The sequence below is a fragment of the Emys orbicularis genome, chromosome 17 (assembly GCF_028017835.1).
Source record: "Emys orbicularis isolate rEmyOrb1 chromosome 17, rEmyOrb1.hap1, whole genome shotgun sequence".
Lineage (NCBI taxonomy): Eukaryota > Metazoa > Chordata > Testudines > Emydidae > Emys > Emys orbicularis.
The window spans coordinates 9,748,642-9,761,869 of record NC_088699.1 but is presented as its reverse complement, the minus strand read 5'-3'; the positions used below and the strand labels follow the sequence as shown (position 1 = coordinate 9,761,869).

The window sequence follows — 13,228 nt, the reverse complement described above, 5'->3', positions numbered from 1 at the left end:
CCAATCTCTCTCTCTCTCTCACTCACACGGTGTGTGTCTCTGTGCTGTGTACTTCCCTCCATTTGTACTGCCGTGTACAGTGTGAGGCTACATTAACAACGTGTTAACCCTTTGGGTTCAGCCGAGTGCTAGTTCATCATTTAGCAATAAGGCATTCCCTGGGAAATATCCCACCCTCTTCCACCCTTTGACTCCACCACCTCAACCAAGCTTCACAATAGTCTTTTATCTGGTGAAAAAAATTTCCCTGGAACCTAAACCCCCCTTATTTACAATAATTCTTATGGGGAAATTGGATTTGCTTAACATTGTTTCGCTTAACGTAGCATTTTTCAGGAACATAACTACAACGTTAAGTGAGGAGTTACTGTATATACATAAGTACTGTCATACCTAATGAGGTCTTTCGGAGGGAGGGGGGGAGAGAGAGAGGTAGAACCAAATTTAAAACATTTGAGTTCTTTTCCACTCAAAAATAGAGAAATAAACTCCAGGCGGAGTGATTTTTTTTTATCACAAATGTCAGCTCATCGGTAATATGGAAAACTCTAAGAAAACAGATGTGGTATTTAAAAATTAGTTTAACAGTATTTAATGAAATGTTCAGACAGTTTTTAATGTGCAAATGTGCAGTTTTTTCCCTAGATGTCTTTGAACAAATGATGTCAATGTAAAGTAATAATTGTGCTGATTTCTAGGCACCAGGTACATGAAAAAGAGGAGTTCAAGGCATTGAAAACATTAAATATTTTCTATCAAGCTGGGACATCAAAAGCTGGCAATCCTGTTTTCTACTACATTGCTCGGCGGTAAGGAAACTTTTATCTTTCCTTTGTCTTATAATAAGCACTGTAATACCAAAAGCAGCAAGTGCATATAAGACAGATATATGTGCTTCTCACCAAACAGGAATTTGTGAACATATGAGATTTGAGGTGAGAATATACTCTTGTGGCCATCCAATTTCCTGGATCAGAAATGTATCGATTATAAATTGTATGGGCACCCATCCCACAGTTTCTGAGTGCCTGGTGGAATGTATTTAAAGTTCATTGTGAAAGGGTTACATTTTACTTTAGGAAGTGAAACATTCAAGGTCAATTAATATTAAATTACCCCCACAGTGCATATAGATGGTACTAATGTTAAGTCATATCAATAACTTCCTTCTCTTCAGAATTTATTGCAGAAGAAAAATTGGGAATTAAATGCAAAATGAGGTGGCAAAATATGTCATGGAATAAAAACTTGAAAAATACTTAAATGCTATTTTCAGTAGTGATTTAGGCACGTAGGACCTAAGTCTCATTGAAAGTCCCTGGGACTTATGCTCCCAGATGCTTAAATTGTTTTTGAAAATGGCACTTGGGCTTATAAATCACATGGGTACTTTTGAAAATTTTCATATGACATGGGGTGGTGCATATGATGTATGCAGAAGTCTGATTAAAGAAATGGGGAGAAAATCAGTTTAAGTAGTGAAGAATAGACTACAAGTTTTGCAAACTATTTAATATTAGAACCCAGGACTGTGGATATTTTAACTTTGGTCTTTCACCATACTAGAACAATTCACTAAAATAATTGATGATTTTTGCTACACTAATGTTGAAGGTTTCAAGAAATATATCTGACACAGGATTATTCTTTTCAGATTACCAAGGCAAGTATTTCACTGTAATCTTTTAATTTTTACATGAATTTTACTAATAGTAGTGAAATGATTGCAGTTTAACATAGTTCGCATAACTAAGTAGTATTACTTATTGTTGACAAAGGATTACACTTTAAGTTAAACATCAACAAAAATGCAAACCAAATAAAGTTGAAGTCTTGATCTTGACAAACAAAAAACCATAGTGTGAATGACAAGTGGAACATATAAGGATTTGAGATATCAGTGTGTCTTGCAGGAGAACAATCAGACAATTGCAAAGAGAACATGACCTCTTTTTATAGTTATCTGAGTTTATTAGGCCAAAACTTTTGGTTACTCTACTAGAATTGTGCACATTGGACACATGAGGATAGATACATAGGAAATAGGGTCATATTTGCATAATTTGGCTTTTGTGGGGGGTACGTATACTTATTTTAATACATAAAATGTAGCTTGGTAAAACAAGTGTAATAAGACTAATTTCCATAGCTTACCAATATTTGTAATACATTTGGAGTATGAGCTCTATTTGACAATCAGCTTGTTACAATTTGTTAGAGTGGAAAAAGTCATACAGTTTTCTACATTTTTTTAATATAAAATGCTTGGACACTTTTTGATAATATTTCGAGAAATTTAATAACTTTACAAATTGAAAGTACTTATTCGAACATGGGCATTAATTTAGCAACCATAAGTATAGTATTGCTGCTGATCCACAATATTAAAACTCTCAGAATAGTGAAGAACATATTGAAATGATAGAGGTTAATTGAAGTCAGAATGGTGATTCATAGAGAATTTGGACTCCAGAACTTGATTGTACTACCAGTGATTAGGAAGTAATGAACACTATTTTTATAACAGTTAAGCAAGCAGTTATAAACAATTCACAACCAAATGATGGACATAGTAAAAGATGCAATAGTCATGAGAGTTAAGGTTGTAGCTACTGAGCCTCCATGCTGCATTGTGCCTGTGCTATTAGTGACTGTTCCATTATTTGGTTGAATGCTGGTTCCATTAATAGGTTTAGTGTTGGCCGTCATCTTTGGTGCAGAGGAGCTAGGAGTCATGGTCGTCGCTGCTGTTGTATTTGCTGGAGTGACTAAATGAACCTCATTTAAAAACATGAGAGGCAGGACTACGCAGCACAATTTCAACAGCATCTTCTGTCTGTATTAAACATTTCACATAGTTAGTATTTTCACGTTGTCTGGCATTCTCGAGTTTTGCTAATATGAAGTATACATTTTTAAAAGAAAAAAGCTGTTCTGTCATGTTAACTATTAGATTATTTTTCAGTGGAATCAGTTAATATCCCCAAGTTACTTCTTTGTTTTATCATTCTTAACTGTACACTTTGTATAATTTCCCTTGCATTAAACATGCAGTGATGCAAAGTAGAATGAAGTATTTTACCAAGAAACAGAATCTAGAACACTTGTACTATGACAATATTTTTTGTCTTTGTTTCCAAGATAAAATTATTTACTCTCAACTTGTAGGTACCAGTGTAAAATTCCAACAGTAAGCTACCTACCTATTGTAGATGTTTAGTCAATTTTACCACAAGATAATAATCCATACCTTATTCCAATTTCAGTTTCTTATGGTGAAAGTAGATAACAGCTTCTGAAGAACCCCTCTGAGCGCAGCCTCTAAATTTACAACTGGTTTCTGCATTTATATATAAATTCCTGAAGATGTCGTCATAAGTGGTTGGCTCCAATCTTTGCATTTGAGTCTCTAATTTCCAGAGCAACAAACATAAACATAACGAAAATTCTACCCAACATCAATGAAGGAAGTAAAATAAATTTTGAGGCTTTTTCCTCATTCCGGAATACTGTACAGTATTAGAGTTCGTAAATAAACACAACCCTCCCCCCATCACTTAAGGGAAAATGCATGCTACATACTATTAAAATGTCTGTGAAGTGCTAAATGGCTGAAAACTTCCAACTAAATTACTTTCATAACTAAAAGACTGCTAGATTTAGGAAGTATCAGAAGGGTAGCCGTGTTAGTCTGTATCCACAAAAACAACGAGGAGTCCAGTGGCATCTTAAAGACTAACAGACTTATTTAGGCATAAGCTTTTGTGGGTAAAAACCCCCACTTCAGATCCATGCCCAAATAAATGTTAGTCTTTAAGGTGCCACCGGACTCCTCGTTGTTTTTGTAGATTTAGGAAGACGTTTTCAGTGCAAGAAATCCATTGGGGCGGCCACTTACGAAATGAAAATGTGTGACCTGTTACAACTGCATGATTAAAAAGTCAACATTATTTTAAGAACACTTTGCACTTCTATTGCATTTCACATTTTAAAATTACTTCACACAGGCCATTTGGTACAACGAGTTAGTTACTTTAGGCCAGTTGTATGTATAGGAATCCTCTTGGGATGACCTGAGTTAGGGAATGCTGCCTAAGCAGCATAGAGAGCCTCTCGTGAAATTGGGCTCCTCATCTTCCTCCTGGTGTGAGGCCTATAGTGCTGAGAGGGAAACCACATGAGAAAATGCTAAAAAAAAAAAGGTCAGCATTAGCTTATGCAAGGAAAACCCGAGGCTTGAAGGGGATGATGCTGTGGAGAATTGCCTTCCCATCACTCCACCCGCCCTCAGCCCAGCTATACTACTCACTACCATACAAGGGGTTTTCATGGAGTTGGAGGGAACAGGATGAATAGTGCTATTGAGTCTCTACCCCGCTTACCCCTTTTAGCAGAAATGCCACAATTTTCTGCTGTCTAAGGTTTTTTTGAGACACAATCTAGCTCTTTGAGGACTAATGAATGGTGGTCATTCTGGCTGAGAGAATGACTGAAATAAGCCTTTTCAGTGTCTGAATTGAAAAGTCAGCTAGCAGTATGAATGGCTGTATACGAAGTGTGACTATTGAGTAACCTTGTAAAAATCAATTGTGAAAATGAGCAACTAATAAACTGTGTATGCTCTTATGGTAACTAACCTGCATTAAATAGTTCAGCATAGTTGAGGTGTTTCACGTATTTCATAATGGAGACATGAGATTAAATTTCAAGTTATTTAAAATGGGTGGCATATGAATACATGGCCATTTTTTAGCTTTATTGATTTTTATTCAAATATTATTGAACTAATATTAAAATAATATTGTTCCATTGAAGATTATAGCTTATGCAACTAATTTTTAGTTTCCTTAGGAACACTGTGTAGCTTCATTGTACGTAGTGTGCCTTTGCTGGAGTGCCTTACTGTTGAATGAGTAATTCTATACTAGGAGGACTCAAATTGAAACTCAGGTTTGTCTGAGCATTGTGGTTACACTGATAACTGGAAAAACAACTCTTCCTTAAAAGCTTAAAGTAATTAAGGTAAAGTGAGCACAGCACTCAGATTGTGAAACAAGCCTACAAGTCTTAACACAGTGTGCCATTTATTTACAATTACTTCACTTTCATTTCTTCCAACAGAATCCTTAGGCCCTGTCTACACCCAAAGTTGCAGCAGTTTTGTTAAAGACGTGTTCTTTCTTTGCATGCTGGTCCCTATGTATATTCCCCTGTGGGTTCATAGGCACTGCATGGAGTGGGGACTGGAGAATTCTAGCAAGTATTGTCCGTTGGTCTGCACCACTGCAGTTGCTCTCCTTGTGTTCCGTACTGAGGTATACAAGGGGTGGTGCAGACTGACACCACTCCAGTTTCTTCTTAACGCTACATGGCCTGAGTTGGAATCCTCCAGTGTCAGGAACTGATCCTCTTTGACATTCTTTCCTATAAATATTTGCAAGTTTTATGTTAGTTGTTAATAGTTTTCATAGTTAGATTAGTAGTTAGTTAGAATCTCCACTCTGGGGAATCTTCTGATTCCTTGTCTTGGGACTTATATTATACCCAGGCGCCTGGGCTTTAAGAATTGTCTCTTTCCCCTGCTCCTTTTCGGTCAGCGACAGCCACCAGTGCTGTCTCTGCTACCTTAGAGAAGCTCATACCTCCGCTATATGCAATATTCACGGCTCCTTTCCCAACCGAACATGGCAGGTATGAGAACTCTGGCTTCAGAAGTACCTAATGGAACGTGCCATGAGACCTCAGTTGGATCCAGGAAACCCCCCTGCACATCTGTCTGAGACATTGAAGCGCATGCTTCCTAGCTCAATGTATGACACAGGAGCGAGAGCGACTAGAGCGAAAGACTCTTCGTCTGGGCCCTCTTATGAGAGTAAGAGGTATTCTCCTAAATAAGAGCTGATCCCCTCCTAGATCTTCTAAGAGAAGAGATCCTGTCCAAGCTGGGCAAATCTTTGCATCCAGGACACAAGGACTTGGGTCTTCCCAAGCCTCATGACCATGATCAAAAGGCACAGAAGAGGAAGGATCCTACAACAGTGACCTCGGTACTAACTAAAACAAAGCATAGGGAACTAAAGGGTCATGAACCATTGGGATTGATGGTAACCAGGGGTTGGAGGCTCCATCACTGGTGGTACTGTGGCAAGCCCAGAAGGAACCGCCAACTACCAGGTGTTCTTTTATACCAACTCCAGTGGCACAAAGCAAAGAGAGACAGCCTTCTAAGGCTCCAGCATCCTACACCACACCAGGGGATATCTTCATCCTCCTGATCTTGCAGTCCCCCCTGTTGTTGGGATCAACCCTAATGAGAGAGAATCTAACACCAGGGAGAAGCTCATCTCCCATTCCACCCACTAACCATGGTTTCCTGACACTGGTACTGACTTGCACCACTGATGGAACTGGACCTGACCTGACCATCTCATTTTCCAGAGAGTCAGACATTTCAGTGGAGTCATCACCACCACCACTGAGGGAGTTCAGTCCATCCTCAGCCTGTGATGACTGTGTCTTTACTTGTAAGATAAAATTTCACCTGGTTACATTAGCATTGATAATACCATCCCTAGAAAAAGACATGGTTAACAGCTCTCAGTATGAAAGATGATTTCTTTAGCATCAATATTCGGCCTTCCCACAGAAGTTTTTTCAGATTTGTGGCAGGCCATGACCACTAGCAATACAGAGTACTCCCATTCAGCCTTGCAACTGCACCCAGAGTCTTCATAAAAGTGTTTTCCATAGTAGCAGCACACCATGCATGGGACAATTCCACTCTCTTCTTCTGTCTAGAGAACTGGTTTCTCACAGGTACATGTGCAGAAATTATAACATTGGCCTCATTGCTGCTCCATCTCCTTCATATTCACAGAGACTCCCAGAGATGCTAGAAGTCCACTTTGACTTTTTGATGGCAGTTCTACAAGCAGCCATACCACCTACATCCTCGCACCCTCCTCTTCTCTGACTACTGCTTTTCAGCCACCTATAGTGGAATACACATAGGGACCATCACTCAAAGAGGAGAGGGAAGTACTTACCCTTTTTAACTGGAACTCTTTGAGATGTGTGGTTCCTATTTGTATTCCACTACCCACCTTCCTTCCCCTCTGCTTCAGATTGTCCTTGATTTTGGGTAAGAGGTGGAACTTTGGTACACATTCAAGGAAAGCAACTTCATGAGAGCAGACTAATGGACACTACTTGCTAGAAAGCTTGGTTCTCAGTCATATGGAGTGCATGGTGTACCCACAATGGAATACAGATAGGGACCACACATCTTGAACTCCAGTTAGGAGTTAACTAACTAATTTAGTTAAACAGATGCAAAATCCTGTGTGGACATTCTTAATTCAGTTTATGCCTGGTTTATATTGATTTAGCTTACTTTGATTCTAGGCAGATTTAAACTAAATTGATATAAGCCAGGAATAAATAGAATTAGGAATGTCCCTACAGGGTTTTGCATCCATTTTAACCAAATAGATTTGTTAAACTTACTTGTATTTAAATCAGTGAAACATTGTGTGAAGACAAGATGTTAAAATACGTGTGTAGTGCTAAATTCAGTGGAGTTTTAAAGAATTTGGTAGCTTATTGTCTCATCAAACCAGCTGCAAATCTTCAATGGGAGAGACCACTGCATACAAGTCAGGCATGGAAATGCATGCTGGTGAGTTCTCCGGGTTACCATTTGTTCAAGGATGTTTTTAATAGCCAACATTTTGGGTAGAGTCTGCCATAGACCTCAAAATTCTTCCCAAAATGTTAATACATGATTCCCAGAACAACTAGTAATTTGGCAGCCCAATATGAGACTTAAATCTGCTTAATTTTGGTGCCTATTTGAAAAAAAAGTCTTTTATGTTCCTCCTGTGAAAAGAGGAGTAGTCAGTGGTGTGTTGGAATGTACTCTTAGGATTCCATGTTACAATTCCACCACCATTTTGAAGGGTGAGCTGGAGTCACTACTTTTTCCTCTGATAGTTTTCCCTCCTCTCTGAGTGATACCCATTCATCCCTGCCAGAAATGACTTATCCCTGGGGTTTATACAAATATACTTTAGAACATACTTTTTCCTTCAGAATGAATCAGAATTTAAAGAAAACGTTTGCAGGAACACTTCCAGGTTAGAGGTAGGGTGACCAGGTGTTCGGTTTTCGACTGGAACACCCGGTCAAAAAGGGACCCTGGAGGCTTTGGTCAGCACCATCGACCAGGCTGTTAAAAGTCCGGTCAGCGGTGCTACTGGTCTAAGGCAGGCTAGTCCTTACCTGTCCTGGCTCTGCACTGCACCCCAGAAGGTCCCCAACTTATAAGGTACAGTAAAGGAAAGATGTTTTGTCTGCAGTGAAGAGTATTTTACCCTAGTTCTAAAGAGAGAGGGCCAGTAAAGTGGATAAAAACAATTTTGAGAACATTTTTTGGAGTGTAGCTAATTGCCCAGGATATAACTCCAGAAGTTGTGGGGTTCAAATGGAATATCATGTTCATAAATAGTCCAGCATTACTGGAATAGTAGGAAAGCTTCTTAATAGAACTGATCTCTTCATTCATAGTTGAACTGCCAGATATTTTTAACCTTTTCTGCTTTCGGCAGAATAAGATTTCAGATAGGATCCCCCCTCCCCTCCCCCCCCAACCTACAGAATAGTTCACGGGAGAGAGGAGCTTACAGGGAATGGGAATAGGGCTAGAGGGGGGGGAAAAAACGTTGCAGAGTCAGTTTCCTCCATTTCTTCTTTTACCTTTTTTCCTTCGATGTGAGAGCCATTGTGTTTCAGCCCCCTCCATTTACATCAGAAGACAGGGCCTGGTCTTAAGTTCATACCTCTGATGTCTTATTAAACACACCTGGTTTCAACAAGCAATAAAAGGCTGTTTGTTTGCCACATCTTTCTCTTCCATTTTTTTTCCCCAGCACAAACTGCCTCATTTCATGTCAAGGAAAATAAAATTCATAAGTTAGCTGCTCATCCACTTCAAGCAGGAAATTGGGCGTGCAAATGCCATGGATAGATAATCCATCTAACAAAGTTCATGCTGTCTGGGCTATAACTGTGCAAAGGAACAGATCCAGCTCCAGCATATACAGTATGTCTTCTGTAAAATGATTTGACACGTATGTGTATTCCTCATTAGTAATGTATGAAAAAGCCTTATCGTTTGAAGAGAAGAGTTCTTTCATTCCTGGAAATAATCGGGGGATGTATACATATGCATAACATTTACCAGCACTTTATCTTGTGGTGTACTCTGAAAGCACTGAAGCAAAGGTGTCTACAATTAATTCATTACATAAAAGTAATGTTATAATTCTGGGGAAAGACTAAATAGCATAACCATTCAGGCTTAAAAATGCCTTCATGATAGAGGTTTTCTAGGCACATAGTACACTGCTGTTCAAGTCTGTTACCAAACATTGAGAGATTTGGTGCTGAGATGTTCAACTTTTTTTTGAATAGATGGAGCTATTGGACACTTAAGCAACCTAGTGGTTTTACTTAGTGCAGCAATTAAAATCATCTTAACCCTTTCCTGGCTGACTGATGAGTGATGGGCAGCTATGTTCCATTGGAATGCTGGCAGTTAGAGGGAAAATAATCAGTATGTGATGCACTCTTCCATGTGCATTTTGAGAGGTATGGTGCTGAAGGGATACCATCGGCATGTTTAGGCCCAAAGTGTCACTTCCTTAAAAGAAAATAAATCCCATGAGGCATCCCTACAGAGAGAAGGAGGAAGGGGAGAATTTAAGAGTTAAATAGTTGTTTTAAAATGTCTCTTCACCAGGGACCCCAAATACCTGTTTAAATCTATATTTGTAAGGCATCCTTAGCAAACGCTTCTTGGGTTAACTTTCTGTTGGAGAGATACCTATCCCATATGTACTGTGTTTTTTATCCGGTAATAAAACTGGGATATTGTCAGATTTGAGGTATCTCAAAAAAGGAGTGGCTGAGCAAATTGATCAGCAGGTCACCTGGACTTCATGATATGCATCCAAGAGTACTGAAAGAACTTAATAAGTGAAGTAGCTGAGCTGCTACCTAAAATATGCAGTCTGTCACCAAAATCAGCTACTGTATCAGAGAATTGTTTTCATCATTGGCTTTTAGCAATTAAGTCCCAGTTTTGCTTTTCAGCATTTGTTTGGGGTGAACAAATATTATCTGAAGTTGAAAGAGATGGTCGCAGTCCGGGGCTGCATGCAAACTTGTTGTCAAAGTAAAAGGTTGCATTGTGGTGTACCAGGAAACACTTGAGTTTAGTTGCTTGTTTGGTAACTGTGGTTTCCATTTGTTGAACTTTACAAAGTTGATGAGTACTGCAACTGAGAAACTTCAAGTCATTCAGTGTGCTAATGGATATTCATTATGGGGCTCAATCCTGCAAGGTGTAGAACACTTAATGGAATATTTGGAGGACCCCAAACTTCAGTAGGAGTAGAGAATATTTCTTTAATGCGTTACTGCTTGCCTGCAGCACCTCACAAGTTTGCACCCTGTGCCCTTACACGTTGAATATCTTAAGATTTCACTGATAAGTGAACAAACTGAATACCATTTGAAATGCATTTTCCATATTGACTTGAACAAATTACCAGGAAGAGTAGTAAGTTAATTATTTGAAATGTGTTGTCCAGCGGATAGTGCGAGAAACAGTCAGAAGGCCTGGATTCTATTTCTGACTTGAAAGTCATTCCATCTTTTGTGCTTCCCTATCTGAAAATTAGGGAGAACGTGCACTTTTGTAAAGCACATAGTAATCTTTGGATGAAAGTTGCTATGGAACATTATGAATCATAGTGATTTATATGTGCAGCTCCCCTTAGGTGGCAGTGAATGTAGTCCTGCAGCTATGCCACCTGTGTTCCACTGTGACTTTACTAGAAATCTGAAGCTGTGATGTACCATAAATCTGAAGCACCATCAAGTCTGAACAAGTCCGTGATGAGCCAAGAAAAGCCCAAGGAACTGCAGGGAGCTGTTCGTGTAATGTGTACCTACAGCCATTTGTAGTGCAGCAATAGTTGCACAGTTTTATTGTAATTGTTCTATGCTCTGCTGAATTAATGTATAAACTGAGTTTCATAACATGTCCACAGGGGGGAGTATTTGCCTGTCAGGCAGTCAACACATTTTTAACTAACGGATCCTAAGGTCAGGTGTATAAACTTTAATCTTAATATATTCCTACATAAAAGTTGAAAAAGGTGAACTCATAAAGCTAAGTAGGAAACACTACAGTCAGGATTTTTTTTAATTGGGAGTTTACTAGTAGTTGAGCACTCATTGAACTAGGACAACTCTGGAAGAAAAACATAAAGACAGAATTATTTAACTCTTACTATTCCTTCCCTTAAGCAAGCCAGTATGTTCATATTTCAGAACTTCCTACTAATATCCAAGTAATAAATCAGACAAAATGCAGGTTTTAATATATCCAGCTCTTTTCTTCTAATGTTCATTGGGGAAACATACACAAGTTTTACCAGGAGATTAAGATTTTTTTTAAATGTAGTGGTCCTGGAAAAGGTGCCAGTAGGCTGACAACCCTGGAGATTAAATTCCTCCACAGAACCACTGGAGTACAAATGGCAGATTTTCCCACATACCATTCAATGTCCCTCAGTCCTCACCTGGAAGGTCCACTTCTAGGAATGACAGGCATGTTTGGTTTCCATTCCCATTACATCCTTGGCCTCTGTGCTGACGCTGCTAACAAGTCGTTTTTGTGAGCTTGTCCATTGGCAACTAAACTGGCATTACCAATGCATTTATAAATAGCCCACTGCAAAGTAACTTCTCATTACTGGGCTGGATTTGAGCTGTGATCTAGAAGTGAAAGGCTCTATCTCCCATTTCCATAGTTCTGTTCCATCAGCATAACAATCCTGAATAACAGTTTTGCAACAAAAATTCTGTGCTTTCTGGTCCAGGTTGAGACCCCCAGCCTCTTGGATTGCATGGACAGGCTTCTCTCTCTAGCAAAAGACACACAGTGGAAAGACAAGGTTTTGTCCCTGGTGAGCTTATCGCATCGCTGATATGGAACATCTTGCAGAAGCTGATTGGCTGTTTTATGATACAGTGATTGCAATAAGCTATACCTATCTAACTGAACCAGAATCAGACTCCTTGCACAATAATGCCATGTTTTTGGGTGAAGATTTTCTAGCATTTCTTGATGGGTACAAAATTTTAGCATCCAAATATTATATTGCTAGGTGGCTGATAAGGAGATTCCTTAGTCTGTGAAATTGTTGATGGCAGGGTCCAGCATCCATCAAACAGGAAAAACATTTTGGCATGTGGTTTTAAACACTGTCACTTTGCCCTATAGAGTTTTATTGACCTTAAGTTTATTTTCCCAGAAAATACTGTGTAAAATAGCTTAACCCATCCTTCCCAAACTCTGAGCAATGTACCCACCTCCTCACCAGAGTAAGTGCTCATTCTCTTCCTAATAATCCATACTTGCCGTTCTAGCTATTTAGGATCATTTTTAGCACAGTATTCTTTTCCACATCTCCCCTCTTATACTTTTCAATTGTTAGGAGGTCTCAGTCCAAAGCTTTGTTAGTAACAGATAGTCTTCAATACTTTCCATGGCATACAACTAACTGGGGGAAGTGACAACTGTCTATCTGTGTTCCTGCGTCACACAGCAAACTCTGGTCCCACTGTCCTTAAGCCACCTCTTCAAAACGGTATGTGGGACTCTCCCATGTTTTCTGAGGAACCATTCACCCCTCATGATCAAAACCTCCCATAACAGCTCCGTTCCACTGGATCAGTGGAACTGTCAGCCTCAGGACTGGCTTTCTACTTGTAAGAGACAGAGCTTTCTCGGCTTCTGGCCCACAAGTTCTCTTCCTCCAGGGGGTTGGGTTGACCACTAGCTCCTCTAATTCAGGGGTAGGCAACCTATGGCACACGTGCCAAAGGCGGCACGTGAGCTGATTTTCAGTGGCACTCACACTGCCCGGGTCCTGGCCACCGGTCTGGGGGGCTCTGCATTTTAATTTAATTTTAAAGGAAGCTTCTTAAACATTTTAAAAACCTTATTTACTTTACATACAACAATAGTTTAGTTATATATTATAGACTTATAGAAAGAGACCTTCTGAAAACGTTAAAATGTATTACTGGCACGCGAAACCTTAAATCAGAGTGAATAAATGAAGCCTCGGCACACCACTTCTGAAAGGTTGCCGAC

General features: G+C 39.4%; 1 protein-coding gene across 1 annotated transcript in view; it reads left to right on the top strand.

Moving 5' to 3' along the window:
• Positions 1–13,228, top strand: part of NF1 (neurofibromin 1) — a 164,701-nt gene that overhangs the window by 77,476 nt on the left and 73,997 nt on the right. Inside the window, exon 36 of the mRNA XM_065418088.1 lies at positions 699–809. Within this exon, the coding sequence (XP_065274160.1) occupies positions 699–809 (111 nt within the window). The remainder of the gene's footprint in view (positions 1–698; positions 810–13,228) is intronic.